The sequence below is a fragment of the Arvicanthis niloticus genome, chromosome 6, assembly GCF_011762505.2.
Source record: "Arvicanthis niloticus isolate mArvNil1 chromosome 6, mArvNil1.pat.X, whole genome shotgun sequence".
In the NCBI taxonomy this organism is placed as follows: Eukaryota; Metazoa; Chordata; class Mammalia; order Rodentia; family Muridae; genus Arvicanthis; species Arvicanthis niloticus.
In genome coordinates this window covers 17,594,931-17,611,093 of record NC_047663.1, presented here as the reverse complement: position 1 = coordinate 17,611,093, position 16,163 = coordinate 17,594,931, and the positions used below count along the sequence as shown (strand labels likewise).

The following is a 16,163-nucleotide window of genomic DNA, read 5'->3' as shown; positions in this document are numbered from 1 at the left end:
GAGGTCATCGAGTAAAACAAGGGCTATAAAAATGTCTAATCAAGTAGCTTGGGGTTTAAGAAGTAACTGAAGAGTCTGTGCATAGGAGGGGTTTGCTGGTAGTGAATAAGGCAGTGGTTAGACCCATAAGTTCTTTCTTCTTTTGTATTAGAAAGTTCCTGGGGGTGGGGGATGGGGATAGGGAAAGGAGATAACATCTGAAATGTAAATAAGTAGAATATCCAATAAAAATATCTTTTTAAAAAAGAAAGTTGTCTTTATCACTCACTAAGGATTATCCACTGTGGAAGCTCATCTGGGGAGAGAAAAGAAAAAACTTTTTCTTTGAAAAAAGTGACTTGTGAATAAAGAAACATTAAAAGTGAATTTTCAGGGTCTGGGTATAGTTTCTCAGCTAATGCAAGTCAGAAGAAAATTTAATTTCAAAATGTATAAGGAGTGGATGCTAGTAAAGCCATTGAACCGTCTCTGCTGCTTATCAGGGTTGAGTGATTGCTCTTGGAGGGATTCTATCTAAAACTTTCTAGTGAACTGGACCTCTGAATTCCAGGAGTGTTGTGTAATACATGATCAGGGCTTCTTCGTGCTCTAAAGATGTCTTAATAGATGCTGTGTTGACTCACCTTTCACCTTGACTTGAAATTGATTCCCCAATTGCCTTGGTCCATTAATGTGGATTTTTTCCCCCTGTATCTTTGAAATCTTAGCATCTAACTCATACCTTTGCATGTAACTATTAAAAAACAGAACTGTGTTTTACTTATTTTTTGTGTCCTTGGTGACTAGTATAGTTTATGGTACTAATATGCCCCCAGTGGTTGTTAAAATAACATATATACATACATAATTATTATATATCGGACTTATTAAACTATATATTTATACATATATCTGTATACACCTATTATATATGCATATATTATGCACATATATATGCATGCAACAACAATTAGTAAACAAAAGAGACCATGAATTTGAAGGAGAGCAGGGAGGAGTATACGAGGAGATTTGGAGGGACTAAAGGGAAGGGAGAAATGATCATAATTAAATTATGATCTCAAAAATATCAAAAGGGGAAAATGATATAAAGTGACCTAATTCAGGAAAACTTATTTTAGGAGGAGTATAGGAAGGCAAAATATGATTGGGAAATTAAGAACCAAGGAAGTTTTTCTCTTAATTTAATAAAAATGAAAACATATTTTCAATGTAAAGTATACCAGATTGTGTAACTTAAAATTCTTTATTTTACAGAAAGTGGAATGGTGAATTTAGATGACTTTATTATGGCAGTCTCCAAGGAGCACAATTTCCCTGACTATGATGGTAGGTAGAAAATTTGCTTTAAAATGAGTTGGAGGAAAAGGGAATAGGTTGAAAGGAAAAAGATCAAACAGAATGTGGAGAACTTGCTTATGTGGGGCATGGTGGAGCATACCTCTGTAGTTCCCATACTTGGAAGGCTGAGGCAGGGGAATGGAGAATTCCAGGCTGAGCTACAAAGCTTGTCTCCAAACAAATAAAACAGAGCACAAAATGAAACAAAGCTAAGACGAAACAAAACAAGAAGCTGGACTTGGTTTGGGATAGACACTTGCTGCTTCTTCTGGGATAGATATTTACTGCTGCTGGGACTCTTAGACGGGTCAACGCCAGCTTGTAAGAACTTTCTATCTCAGGATGACAGAGCTAACTCACTCATCTCCTTAAGCTGGTGTCTGGATTTTATAGACCCCAAAGTGCTACACAAAGATCCAGTAATCCAAGCGATAGCAAGGAGAACCAATGGGTAATTGGCCTCATTGGTTTGGAATTGATTTTCAAGTATTTGTGAGGAACTTGTCTGAATGAAATACTGATATAGTTTGTTTTTGTTTCAGGACATTTTGTGATGCTCTTTTTAGGCTATAATTTACCCATATAATAGTGGCCTACTCACTGATTTTTAAGTAAATTTAGAAAGTTGTGCAATGGTCACCACAATCCAGTGCTACTTATTTTGTTGTTGTTTGCTTGACCTTATCTTGTGTACACAAGTGTTTTTTTTAAAAAACAATATTAAATTATAAAATAAAGTACTTTGTCTGACTCTTATACTTGAGAGAACCTATTTAATTTTTTCCCAGTGTACCTGTATGATATTCTTTCAGATCTCATTTTTTCTTCAAAGGATTTATGATCCCATTCTATTTAAAAATTTAAATTTTATTAGCTCTTTGAGTGTTCCATACAGTGTGTTTTGATTATTCTCATCTCTCACCAACTCTTCCCAGATCCATCCCACTTCACTACCCACCAACTTTTGTGTCCTTAAAAAAATACCCTTCAAGACCAATTTGTGTTGGCCAAATATTCTTAGGTGTGTGGTATTCTACTGGAGCACAATCGCCTCACTAGGAACTGTACTCTTAGAGAACACGGTGTCGTCTCCTCCCCAAAGCTCGAATTTTGTCAATAGCTGCATGGCTAGAGGTGGGATTGTGTGTCCAGCTTCTATCTCCATGCTGGGGTTTGGTCTGGTTTGGGCTTGCACAGGTTTTATGTGTGCTGCTGAAACTGCTATGAGTTTACATCTGCAGCTGTCCAGTTGTGTCCAGAAGATACAGTTTTCTGTAGTCATCCACTGCTTCTGGCTCTTGTACTCTTTCCATGACTTCTTTCACAATGATCCCTGAGCCTAGGGAGGAAGGCACACGGTATACACGTTCTGTTTAGGGCCGAGCATTCTCTGCATCTTGATCAGTTGTGCTCTGTGTTGATTGCCATCTAGTATATCAACCTCTTGAAACATTATTCATGTATATGCACACACACATACACAGTAATATTTGCTTGATTTTTGAAACCATCTTTCCCTCAGTTTTGTTAGATTCTTGAGAATTTAATATATTGTATTTGGATCACATTTGCTCCTCCTCTTATTCCTCCCTGCTTTTCTACCTACTTTTCTACTCACCCAACTTTGTGTCTACTCTTAAAAAATACTCACCTAATATAGTTGATACTGTCACATACTCTTGGATGTGTGGTCTTTCACAGGAGTGTGTTCACCTAACTTTTCTTTCTTTTTTCCTTCCTTCCTTTCTTCCTTCTTTCCTTCCTTTCTTTTTCCCCCCAACAAGATCTCTCTGTGTAGCCCTGACTTCCTGGAACTTACTCTATAGACCAGGCTGACCTTGAACTCAAAGATCTGCCTGCTTCTGCCTCCCAAGTGCTGGGATTGAAGACACATGCACCACCATGCCTGGCTGCTAAGCCCACTCTTAAAGAAAATGGACACTCCCTTTCTCAGCATCTATGAGTGGCCAGTAGTTCCTTAGTCAAGAGGAGGTGCAGAGAATGAGAGTCTGGAATACTCAGCACGAAGTGGAGAATCCTCATCTCCCCTCTTCCCATGGTTCAGAGATAGGGGATAGAAAGAAATCAAGAGCCAGAGGTGGTTTATGCTCACAGGGAGTCAGTGTTTTCTGGACACAGCAGCGAGGGAGCACATATGGACTCATAGCACTGGAGACAGCAGATGCAAGGCCTGGTGCAAGCTCAAGCTAGATGAAATCCAAGCATGGAGAGGGGAGGCAGGCATGAAAACCTGTATATTTTGGAATAATTTCTTTTCAGAATGCTTTCAAAGCCTTGGCATAGTGGTGCCCACTTTTAATCCCAGCACTTGGGAAGCAGAGGGATGCAGACCTCTGTGAATTTAAGGCTAGCCTGGTCTACACAGTGAGATCAAGAACAGCCAGAACTACATAGTGCGACCATGTCTTAAAAAAGAAAAGAAGAAAGAAAAAAAGGAATGCTTTCACTGAAGCACAAATTTAGCAATTTAAATATAATGAAGGAATCACTGCCCCAAGTAATAAAGTACAGATTCCAAGAGGTGTAGAATAATTATTTCTAAGTAATCACATTTATTATTACAGAAGATTAAAATAATGAATTTGCCATGGGCCAAACTACACATTCCTGCAAGCACTGTCCCAATTATCAGTAAGGACTGAAGATTTTCTGCTTATGTTTTTTTCTAGTATGAAATAAACCACTATGGAATTTTAATTTGTTCAATCAAGTGGAATTTTTGCTTCTAAAAATTTTCAGTAGTGATGTTGTCAATATGATAAAGTTGGCACTTCTTTGTATAAATGACATAGAAAAGTAGAATATTTTTGACTGCCTCTAATACTTACAGATTTTTAGCACTGAAAAGTTTGAGGCTGGAGATCTAGCTCAGTTCGTAGAGTGTTTGCCTAGCATGTACATGTCTCTGGGTTCAGTCCCCTGCATTGCAAAACCCGTGCATGGTGGTTGAGCATCAGAAGCTCAAGGTTATCCTCAGTTACAAAGGAAGTTTTGAGGCCAGCCTGGACTACATGAGACCCTCAAACAACAAAACTTGAACAAACATAAATTCCTTAAAGCATTATGATTATGCAGTTACCATCCAACACATCTAAAGTGATTTACATTTTTGTTTAATGTTGGGCCTAACATTCATCTTAATACTTGTGCTTTCTTTTAATGTCTGCTTGATTCTAAAATGAACAATTTGGTTTATTTTCAGCATTGAACAATGCCATCGAAGGCATTAGTAAAATTCAGGATGAATATGTTGATTACGAGGATCTGGACACTTGTCTCCAAAATTTTGGAGTTTATCTTCCTAAATCAGAGCGGCAGAGGATCAAAGAATTAATTCAAGTTGACGGTAAACGATAATATGGAAACTATTCTCACAATCGTGACTTTATCCCTTTTGTTAGAAAAAGTATCAAGTCCATCAGGAAAGTTCAAAAGTGCTCAAAATCCTATCATCTGGAAATAGCCAGTGTTCCTAGTCTTTTCAGACACTTTTCCTGAGGTAAAACTGCAATGAAAAAGAAAACAAAGTTTTGGGCTTGCTGTCTGACAAGGTTGAAGTCAAAACACAAAGCGCTGAAAGGGCAAAGGTGTCTCCCTTGTATCAAAGCCCTCGGCTCACAGTACAGGCTTCCCTCCCATTTGGGGATACCAGTGCCCAAGTAACTAAGCAAGGAGATTCCTTAAGGGAGAGACAGAGCTGGGATACTCAAGCAAGTGGGGTTCTACGTGGAAGATTGGCTGGGTTAATAATTACTGATTTCAAGAATACTGCATGAGAATTATTACAAAATTCTAAGTTATATATGTATTTAAAACCTTCATAATAAAAAAGAAGTAGGAGAATATAATTTGTGTAAAACTTGTCTAGAGGAAATATATTTTTTCAAATCTCCATTAAAAATCCTTTGTTAAATATTCATTAGCAATCCATTTTAAAAAATAAAGGATATGAAAGATGATCTGAACGGGAACACGTCTTATGTTAATATGTTCCAAGACTGAAAACAGTCAGTTCTTCTATCCAGTGCTATTTAGCTTCTGGGATGAGCTGAGATCTGGGAATGTTGAGGGTACAATGGCTAGTAGACTAAGACTGTTATTTCTGGAGTTTGTTTGTCTAAAGAAATTCTAACAAAATTCAGGATTTTATGAGCCAATTCTGATATGCTTATGAATGACCAAAATCCAAGAACAGTTAAAACACCCCTGGATGACTTTTCTAGAGGTATGCATGTGTGGGCTTACTTTTCTCAAAAAGTAGTGTATTTAAAATAGTGAATGTGAAAGTGGTACAGGAAATGAGAAACCTATAGCCGTCAAGATAAAGAACTTCCTGACATGTTCTTGAGCATACATGGACATAATGAGATGACAGGTAACATATATTTAAAGTTAAAATACTGTGTACTACTTTGAACAACTTTCTTCTGTGTTTGATTTTTGATTCTAAACTGATTTCTAAACATATTTTAGTGCTTAGTATTATATGGTGGATATAATTTTATCTTTACATAATTCGGTATTTGTCATAATAACTTAATCCTTGACAATATTAAAGGAAATGTTTCTCTTCCTTTCAGGGACAAAACAAGTGAATATTAAAGACTTTATTGATACCATGCTGAAAACCACACACCCCTTCTCTGACGATTTATGTATGTATTAACGTTACTGACACCTTGTGCCTTTTGTGGACCAAATAGTCTGAAAGATTTCAGAGGGTAACAGACTTTTATAAGATACTGAAAGAGCTAGTTGTCTTGAGAAGTCATCAGGCAATGAATGCCTAACTTTGTGCTGCTAACTCCAGCTGAAACCTTTTCAATACTGAGCCCTGATTCTAGATGAACTTCTACACACAGGCCAACTGAGAGCTAGCATAGTCTTACTTTGACCCCCATACTTATTGTAGACAGAACCACGCAAGTGGGGAAGATTCGAAATGGCTTGTCACTGTGAGCAAGTGATGCTATTAAAGATGTCAACGCTAATATGCCGAGCTTCTGGTTTCAGCTGTTTACCAGCATCTTTTTCAGTCTTCCAACCTGCTGAATGACATCCAAGAATCATAACATGTATGCCAAGCTGTCAGTAAACTAATATAAACTAGGATTTGGCACTGTGAAGCTCAACACAGAGAAAAATACCATTATAACCACCCATTTAACAAGATTTAATTCTGTTTATGTTTGTATCTGGGGTGAAGGTTGAGTGTGTGCACATGAGCATGGTTTCCAGTGGAGGCCAGAAGCAGATTTTGGATCCCTTGGAGCTATAGTCACAAGGAGTTGTTAGCTGCTGACAAGAGTGTTGGGAACTGAACGCAGGTCCTCTGGAGGAGCAGTACATGCTCTTATCTGATAAGCCATCTCTCCAGTCCCACAAACATCTGCTTTTAATGGAGTGACAGTACCTTAAACACTGTGGCCAAACTAGAGTTATGCTATTTGATGCTTACACATTGAATGGTAGTGGATTTTAATTAAGCATTCTATTTACTTTATAAATAGTTTTCTTTATATTATGTTACAGAGTGGGTAAAGATAAAGAAATTATTTGTATTATCTAGTTACTTCCTTTTTTCTTAGGAGTTTCACCATCATAGAAGTTAAATCTTTCTTGGCACAATCATGTGGTATATTCTTCATTCATATATTTAGTTATATTTTCTTTGTAAGTGTTACTATTGTATTTTTAGCTTTACTTCTTTTCCATTTTCACCAGATTGTTCAGGGCCTATCTTCTTAGTGGTTCTACAGTTCTTATATTGTGGACTTCAATCCATTTACCCCTGTTCTCTGGATCAGACTCCACTCAATTTTACTTTTCTTATCTGACTTAAATTGTCTGATATATGTTTGCACAATATCCTAAACTCTCCAGCCTTTCTGTACTTCATTGGAACTGTTGCAGTGAAACTCCTGGCTTTTCTGAGTCTGATTACAATCAGCTTACTTACTCCTCACTCTCTGAAACAGCAGTTTAAAATCCCTGTTCTCTCCAGCATCCAATCCTATCCCAGCTTCTGCCCTTCTCAGGGTTAGCTACTGGCTCTGCCTTCACATAGACACTAGATTATCCCAGTTTTGATCTTGTTAAAGTATTTCCCAGTGTCTTCTAAATGTTTCTAGTTTTTCTTTTCATATGGAAATACTGGAAATTGTTTTATGTAATAAGTGAAGCCAGGATTCAATTAATCAATTTCTCATAAGGATAATGGCCTGTGCCACTCTGGTGCTAAACGTGGGGTTAGCATCATGTGAATGTCTGATCCTAACAGATGGTAATATTGGGCTTTAGACGATTAGTGAAAAACTTCCCTAGTCTAGTTCTTAGGTAGAGTTCAATCTTTTCATTTAAAATCCTGGGAAAAAAGTATTAAAGGACTGGGCATGGTGACATATACCGTCAACCCCAGCATTTGGGAGGTAGAGGCAAGTGGATATCTGTAAATTCAAGGCCAGCCTGCTCTACATGGTATCAGGAGATCCAGGGCTATATAATGAGACCTTGTCACAAACAAACAAACAAACAAACAAACAACAACCCAAAGTAGTAAAGGTTCTTTTAGTCCTAATTTTCAGTTAGAAAGACTTTGTAAACCTTTCAGTTATGACTAAAACTTTACTGTATGACATCATAGCAATTATAATTACTGTATTATTGTTACTCATACATAGTGTTTATAGCATACCATTACCCCATGGATTCCCATATTAACTGTATAATGTTTTTAGAAGAGAAAAACCAAGGCACAGGGCTTTTCCTATGTGAGGCCTGCTTACTGCCACACATTTGACACACACTAACACTGTGATCAGATGAAGCTGGTGTTTTCATGTTCCACATCACACCATCCCATGAGCACACACACAGTTCACATGTCTTTCTCACTCTTGTCCTCTGGTGCTCCCTTCTCCAGCTCAGTATCCAGTTGTGTAGACCCAGCAGTAACTGTCATTCTTAACCAGTTACCTCTCTTTGGCCACAATGCTAGACTCCTCCTCTCCTCATCTAATTCATCACATTGTTTTGTTTGTTGAGATGAAGTCTTAACAATGTTTCCAAAGCTGGTCTTAAAACTCTCCAGCATGGGTTCAGGTGATTTTCTTATCTTAGCTTCCTGGGTGCTGGTGCCTACCCATATACATATAATTAAAAATGAAATCATTGCCGGGCGGTGGTGGCGCTCGCCTTTAATCCCAGCACTTGGGAGGCAGAGGCAGGAGGATTTCTGAGTTTGAGGCCAGCCTGGTCTACAGAGTGAGTTCCAGGACAGCCAGGGCTACACAGAGAAACACTGTCTCGAAAAACCACAAAAAATAAAAATAAAAATAAAAATAAAAATAAAAATAAAAATAAAAATGAAATCATTAACAGTTTTGAAATGTTTGGGAATTCAGGACTCTATAAATCTAAAGTTTAAAGAAAATTACTGTGGTATTAAGGACTATACTAAGATCTTTGAGTATTCTGGGAAGCAGCTCTGCTGATCTACATTCCCAGTTAGAATTTGTGTGTGTGTGTGTGTGTGTGTGTGTGTGTAATTACCTAGGAGTGAGGACATTTGTATTGTTTTTGAAATAGTGCAGAAACTTCTAAATATATTACAAATATTTTATTTTGATACTTGAAAATTGAGTATTCATTTGTGCTATATTTGATATTTATCTTAATCCCCAAATCTATAGTGGTCAACTATTTCAAGTAACAGTTAGTTGTAGTATTAATACCTTGGATAAATATATTGTAAAGCTTGTGTTTTTGTCCGTGTTTAGTCTTGCCCGCTGCCATTGAGACCCTGCAAAATTTCGGCAGTGACCAGATGGATATATCTCAGCTGTGGAACACACTGTCCAGTTTGGATAGTAATTTAAGAGAGGAAGAATTCTTAGAAGCATTGAAATTAGCAACAATTGACGGTGGGTATTCCAAATATTAAATTAAGAGGTATCCAAGGGTAAAACTTTAGTGTCTGTCTTTAGTGGTAATCAGACAAACACATGTGATATGGGATCTCACTATGAGGTCAACGTGTGTTTTTCTCATGCCTAGAGTATTCTTTTTGGTACACCTGTGAGATACCTGTGTATTTTCTTGAGGGAAATATCTATTCAAGAACTTTGTTTATGTAAAATATGTTTTCTTGTTAATTATTTTGAGTTCATTGTATATTTCAGATATATTTTATATATCTCTTATTCAATGTTATGACTTGAAATTTTTCTCTCAATTCATGGGTGAGTGGTTGTTTAGCTCCCTGCTCCTGCATGTGGGGTGTGTGTGTGTGTATGTATGTCTTTGTGTGTGTTTGTGTCTGTGTGTGTGTCTGTGTGCCTGTCTGTCTCTTGCTCACTCTGGTTAAAGTCGATCTGACAATCCTTTTTATTTCGATGCAGTCCTATTTGTCTACTTCTTTCTTCGGTTAGCTGTGCTTTTCGGATTACATCCAAGAACATGCTGCCTAGACGAGATGCCCTGGAGCATTTCCTCTGGTTTTCTTTTTTCCAATAGACTCATGTGGGGGTCTCTGGAATCTTCATGGCCAGCAGAGTGACAATCAGCAGCAAGCAAGAAGGCAGTTCAGCCCAACATGGCTCAGTAGTCAGTGCTGGTTCAAACTTCTGGCATCTGACTCAGAGCAGTTTATTTTAGGCATGTTTAAGCACAGCACACTTTGGTGAAAATTATTTTGGTGATAATTAACTCAATACTGTATGCACAGCAAAGCAGACATAAATCTCCTTAAGGAATAAAGTAAGATAAATAAAGATCAGACAGGACTACATCGATACTTGGTAAAGTCCATAAAGACAGGCTCTGTAGACTGACTAAGAACATACTTACCATAGGGTCTGTGGAAAAGTTCAGTGCCACATGTGTCACCAGGCTAGGAAGCACATCTGCTCCAGCCTTCTGGTTGGATAACAGGTATTGCAGTACTTTCCCCGAAGAAACAAGCTTGTGTGCTTGGCATCCCAGACTCCCTGGTGCTTATCTGTGAGGACAAGGACCTCCATGACTCCTACAGATTCAGATCTCAATGAGGTGGTATGTCTAACAGTTAAAATGATAAGATATGGATTGAGGAATTATAAAGGATACTCACATTATTTGGCTGTCCTATATGAAACATCAGTATCTATATTTTATTTCGATACCTTCAAATTGTATAGTGTATTACCAGTGAGAACAGGTCAGGAGATTGGGAAATTTGAGATCTATTTGAGGCAGGGTATGTCATGGCTCGTGCATGTCATCCCAGCATATTTGGATGGTCGAAGAAGAAAGATTTAGAAGGCCAGCCAAGGTTATATAGGGAGTTCAAACTAGCATGTGTTACCTAACAAGACCCTGTCTACAAAAAGATTATCTGTTCAAATTTTGTGGTAATATTTTATTATTATGTTAGGATGGCTGACAGACTTAGAGACATTCGTTGTGGTTAGGTAGGATTCTGGATATGTCTATAAGAAACAGGGAACTGTACTGCAGTATTGGGATGTAATTCTATTATATAGTTCCTAGTAATCAAGTGCTATTTTAGACAACATATGCTGGATAAAGGGCAAGACAACGTATTTGTAGCTATCTATTGAAACCTGTGAAGCACGGTATTGATGGTGTGGGAATGTGCAGTGCTTGCTGCCATGCTTTGTTCTGGCTTGTGGTCATCATCTGTAAAATTCTAAATCTCTGGTCTAAGTTTCCATGATGGTGGGTAGGAAGCTAAGTCCTTCTCCATATTTGTCTCTTGACTTGTAATCTGATAGTTACATTCTCTTGCTTAAATATGAAGGGGTATTGGCATGTGTTAGACTTTATAGTCAAAGAACCTTTCAGTATGTCTGCCACAGAATTTTCTTCTTCAAGCAAAGCCTAAGCTAAGACTGAGATCTATGTCTTCTTTTTATTTATGACTCTAGCTACATTTTATAAGACTGCGGACTGTATGGTTCCTCTTAACTGGTGGAAACTGAGAACTCAGTTTAAATTCTCTAATCTTTTCACTCACTCAACCTGTTATTAAAAAAACTTGTTTATTAAAACAAACCTGTTATTAAAAAAAACATGCTTCTTGAATGTATGCCAGATGATTGCATTTTTATAGATTTCTTCATTGGCTCTGACTTTCGTTTAGTGAAGGTAATCTAATAAACTATTTTTTTTCCTCACAAAAGGTGACAAAGTACAATTGGAAGACTTTTCAAAAGTAGTAAAGGATATGCGTGACTCTTTCAGGTTAAAAGGTAAATGTGGGTTTGGGGTGGGGTGGGAGGTGGCTCTGAAGATAAAGTGTTGCTGTGTAAGCCTGAGAATCTGAGTTTGGAGTCTTAGAACCCACATAAATGCCAGGTGGGTATGGCATTTGCCTGTGATTCTAATTCTTAGAAGGCAGAGACCTGGGACAGAGTAAATGGTTAGCTACACTAGTCATATTGATGAACTCTGATCTCAGTGGGGGAGAGCTTGCCTCAATGAATCCAGTGAAGAAGTGATCGAGGAAGACTCCCATGTCAACTTCAACATGCATGTGCACATGTACACCTGCACCCCCACACATGCCTATCTCCATACATGTAAGTATATGCAAAGAAGGAGGAAGAGGAGGAGGTGGAGAGAAGACAAAAAGAAAAAAGAAAAAAAGAAAGGAAGGAAAGAGGAAGAGGAGGAGGAAGAAGAGGAAGAAGGGGAGGGGAGGAGGGGAAGGGAAAGGAAGAAAGGAAGGAAGAAAAAGAAAGAATGAAGGGAGGAGGGAGAAGAGGAGGAAGAGGAGGGGGAAAGTAAGAAGGGGGAGGAGCCATGGATGTGGCTTGGTAGACCCCCTGCCTAACAATGTACACTGAGGCCTTGGGTTCAATCCCCTAGTGATAATTGAGAAAGAGAAATGAAGGTAAGTAAGTAGATTACTTGAGCCTGTTTAAACTGATTTTTTGGATCATTTTCTTAGATTCCTAGTTAACATATCTGCATTTTTCTGATGGAAGGTAATCAAAGCTTAGCTTGATCAGAAGCTGGCAGCTTCTATCAGGAAAAAGTCTATTGAAAGATCTTTTAAATTCCATCTTCACTTCGTGGGCTCTGTGGAAAATCTTCTATTTACTTTTATAAAATTTATGTTATATGCTTGTGCATCATGTCTACGTCTGTCACTCTTGGCAGTCTGAAGAGGGTGTTGGATCCTCTGGAGGTAGAGTTATAGATGGTTATGAACCACTATGGGGTGCTGGGAACTGAACTTTGGTCCTTTCTAAGAGCAGCCAGTGCTTTTCACTGATGAGCCATTTCTCCTGCCCTCTGTTAGTGATTTTTAAACTGTTCTAGGTATAAATTTTCCGTGTGTCATTTTAAGCCTCAGACTTAGAACTATTCTATGGATTACTTTGCTTTTTTATAGAATCTCTCATGGATCTGCTGCTTCCTTTATTAGACACTCCTCATCTTTCTGTCATTTGTTTTCTTTTATGCTATCTAACCTGTGTTTCATTTCCTCATCTTCAGAATGAAGACGCTAATAACATCATATTTATAGAGCATTTAGGGTCAAATGCATTAACCCCTGTGCAGCTTTTAACACGGTATTGGGAGCATGTTGTGATTGAGTAGTCATAATTTTATATATAATTTTGAAATTAGAAGGCAGTGTTCAGAAAAACTTGTTCAGGACTGACAACATTTTATAAGATGGGGAAAAGGGTAAACTAAGTCTTGGAGAACTGATGTTGGTTAGCCGGGCACCTGAATCGAAGAGATGGCTACAGTGATTAGGAAGCCGGCATTGCCACCCAGTACAGAATAAGGCTGAAACTTCTAGGAGGAGTTATAAAGTGCAAGAAAGAGTCAGTACAGCAGAAACAAGGCTGCTATCTTTGGGAAAGCCTCTTTGGAAGTTTAATGGCATATGGGAACATGGCTTCCAGAAGGTTTCCTCTATCACCAGCTTACTATATATCTAGTATATGCTATATATATCACTATCTTACTATTTATGGGAGAGCATGGAAGTGCTCAGAAAAAGTGTGAGTTCCTATGCTTTTCTTCAGTATCCACACAAAGCTTTAAAAATTATTCTTATGATGATGATGATGACGATGGTGTGTATGATGAAGGTGTATTGACACATACATGCTGCAATGTGTGTGTGTGAGTCAGAGGCGTTGATTCTCTTCTTTCACTGGGGGTGTCCAGGGATTTAACTGTGGTTTTCTTCAGGCTTATGTAGCAATGCTATCACCTATTGAGCTGTCTTTGAAACCCTGAACTCAGAACTTAATAATTAACCAAAGACAACACAGACAAAAGTTTGTTTTTGAAACTAGAGATGAGTTCAATTGTCAACTATCTTTTTATGTCTATTTCTAGAGTTGCAGAAAATAGCTTCGGCTCTTGATTCACTTGAAGGTGAGCAGATACCTGGGAAGAACTTGGAAGATTTCCTAAAGAGTCTTGGGATCACATCATTTAAAGATGAAGTAGATGAAATCCTTCAGTCAGACATTGTTTCTGGTGAGCATTTGGACTGTCCTCAGGGTTTAAACAGTTTGTTAGTTTGTTTCATTATTTTGTCTTCCTCCTCCTCCTCTTCTTCCCCTCTCTTCCTCCTCCTCTCCTCCTCCTCCTTCTTCTCCTCCTCCTCTCTTCCTCCTCCTCCTCCCCTCTTCCTCCTCCTCCTCCTCCTCTCCTCCTCCTCCTCCTCCTCCTCCTCCTCCTCCTCTCTTCCTCCTCCTCCTCCTCCTCTCTTCCTCCTCCTCCTCCTCCTCCTCCTCTCCTCCTCCTCCTCTCTTCCTCCTCCTCCTCCTTCTCCTCCTCCTCCTCTCTTCCTCCTCCTCTTCCTCCTCTCTTCCTCCTCCTCTCCTCCTCCTCCTCCTCTCTTCCTCCTCCTCCTCCTCCTCCTCCTCCTCCTCCTCCTCCTCCTCCTCCTCCCCTCCTCCTCCTCCTCCTCCTCCTCCTCCTCCTCCTCCTCCTCCTCCTCCTCCTCCTCCTCCTCCTCCTCCTCCTTCTTTGAAGGATCTACAACAAGGGTTTTCAAGTCTAGAGATGTTTGGTTATGTTTCTGAAAACGTTATCTTTGAACAGGAGCTTTTCCTTAAAGATCTACTCCTTTGCTGTTAAAAGAATTCTTCCAAGAAACAAGCCTGAATTTTGTGGGGAGCAGCCTTGTTAAAATCTTTCTCCTCACAGATGCCTTGCTCTTCTCTGGGAAGAATGGCTTGAGAGCTCAAACTGAGTAGAGATACTTCGTTGCCACTTTGAGCCGGTGAAGTTTTAGGCCTTTCTTAGTATGTTCATTTCATTTCAGGCCCAATTGGAACCGTGTCTGCAGCCTTGTACAGGTTCTGGCAAGGAATAATGGTTGGCAAAAGATTCAAATGTACTTTGTAAAAAAAAAGTGTTTTAAAATGTGATTAAATGTTTAGTTTGCTATTAGTTCTTGAAGATGACCATGTCTAGGAATTCTGATTTTACACTGCTCTCTCTTTCTCTATCTCCTTTTTCTCTTTTTCATTCTAGAAGACAACATGGTGACTGTTAAAGAGTGTCTGGAAGCTTTGAGAGACACTTCGAAGTTTGCCAGCTTCAAGGGTAAGAGTTTTAGGTGACACTGTTACCAGGCCCCTCAGGATCACTCATTCGGTCAAGCTTCGTCCTTAGCTTAGCTTCCCAGTATTTGTCATGGTTGGTCCTCTCTAAAACTCAGGCTGGAATTTAATTCAAATGTGTGAAGCAAGAGAACTCACCTGATGGTGGTGCTTAGAGGTGGGGTCTTGGGAACTGATTGAGATTTGAGAACGTCATTCAGGGGAGTCCTCAGGGCTGACATGCAGTTTTACTGGTTGAGCCCCATCCCCCCCCCCCCCCGGCCTCTGTTGTTTTCTAGATATTTCCAGCTGTGCCATGATTTCTCCTTGATCTGATGGTTGCTTAGGAGGTAATCGCAAACTTCTCAGGGTTGTGGTTGCACTGCTGCTCCATGCTTGTTCCTTCCACTTTAGTTTATTGGAGTTAAGAGAATGAGGTCTTTAGTAGAGGGTTTAACAGTTCCTCAGTTCATTAAAAGCCAAGTTTTAAAAACTTGTAGATATTGGTTTAAAAGTCAAAATCAAATTACTTGCAGGAATAGGGTAAAGAGTGGAGGAAAAAATGATCTATTAAACATAGTTACTTTTACATAAGATTTAAATTATACATTATCTCTTTCAAGAAATTACCAGGGAAGCCTCTATGGATGTATGTTTTAGATGTAGATGCTCTTTCTCTCTCTGTTTTAATGCCTGTCTGTCTCTCCCCTTCTTTCTCTCTTAATTACAGGAGACTATTGGCTGTAGGCTTCCTAGTCCAAACGTTTCCTAAGCATGAGGTGATTAGAATGGTCTTCATGATAGATGGAGTTAACTGGCTGGAACAAGGGATATAGACAGGGAAGGAAGGCAGAAAGGGAAGATATTAGGTCTAGAGGATGCTTGGGGGGGGGGATGAAGGGAACTTTTAAATTGAAAAAGCCATATACTTTGAGATATATATTGAAATACTCCATCTAAATCCTAGGCTTTACAAGATAGTTTAAAACATAAAAGAGGGTTGTAAGTGTATGCCCATTCTGAGCTGCATAGTGAAACTCTGAACTAAAACAAGACTAAAAATGGGAGATGGGTTTAGCTATTGTGATCAAAAGATGTAGCTAGAAGATGGTTGTCATGAAGACTAGAGTGGAGAGGGATTGCTGTACTTATGTGGCCACGTGTGGTTAGTGAAAGCCATCCTGGGTAATGCAGATCTAAAAGAGGTTATTGATTATCTTCCTG

The 16,163-nt window shown here is 38.9% G+C and overlaps 1 protein-coding gene across 1 annotated transcript in view; it reads left to right on the top strand.

Annotated features, from left to right (window-relative positions):
• Efcab3 (EF-hand calcium binding domain 3) overlaps nt 1-16,163 on the top strand; it is a 428,239-nt gene that overhangs the window by 33,647 nt on the left and 378,429 nt on the right. Inside the window, 7 exon segments of the mRNA XM_076935627.1 lie at nt 1,255-1,326; nt 4,562-4,705; nt 5,940-6,014; nt 9,138-9,281; nt 11,541-11,609; nt 13,723-13,866; nt 14,872-14,943. Coding sequence (XP_076791742.1) covers nt 1,255-1,326; nt 4,562-4,705; nt 5,940-6,014; nt 9,138-9,281; nt 11,541-11,609; nt 13,723-13,866; nt 14,872-14,943 — 720 coding nt within the window.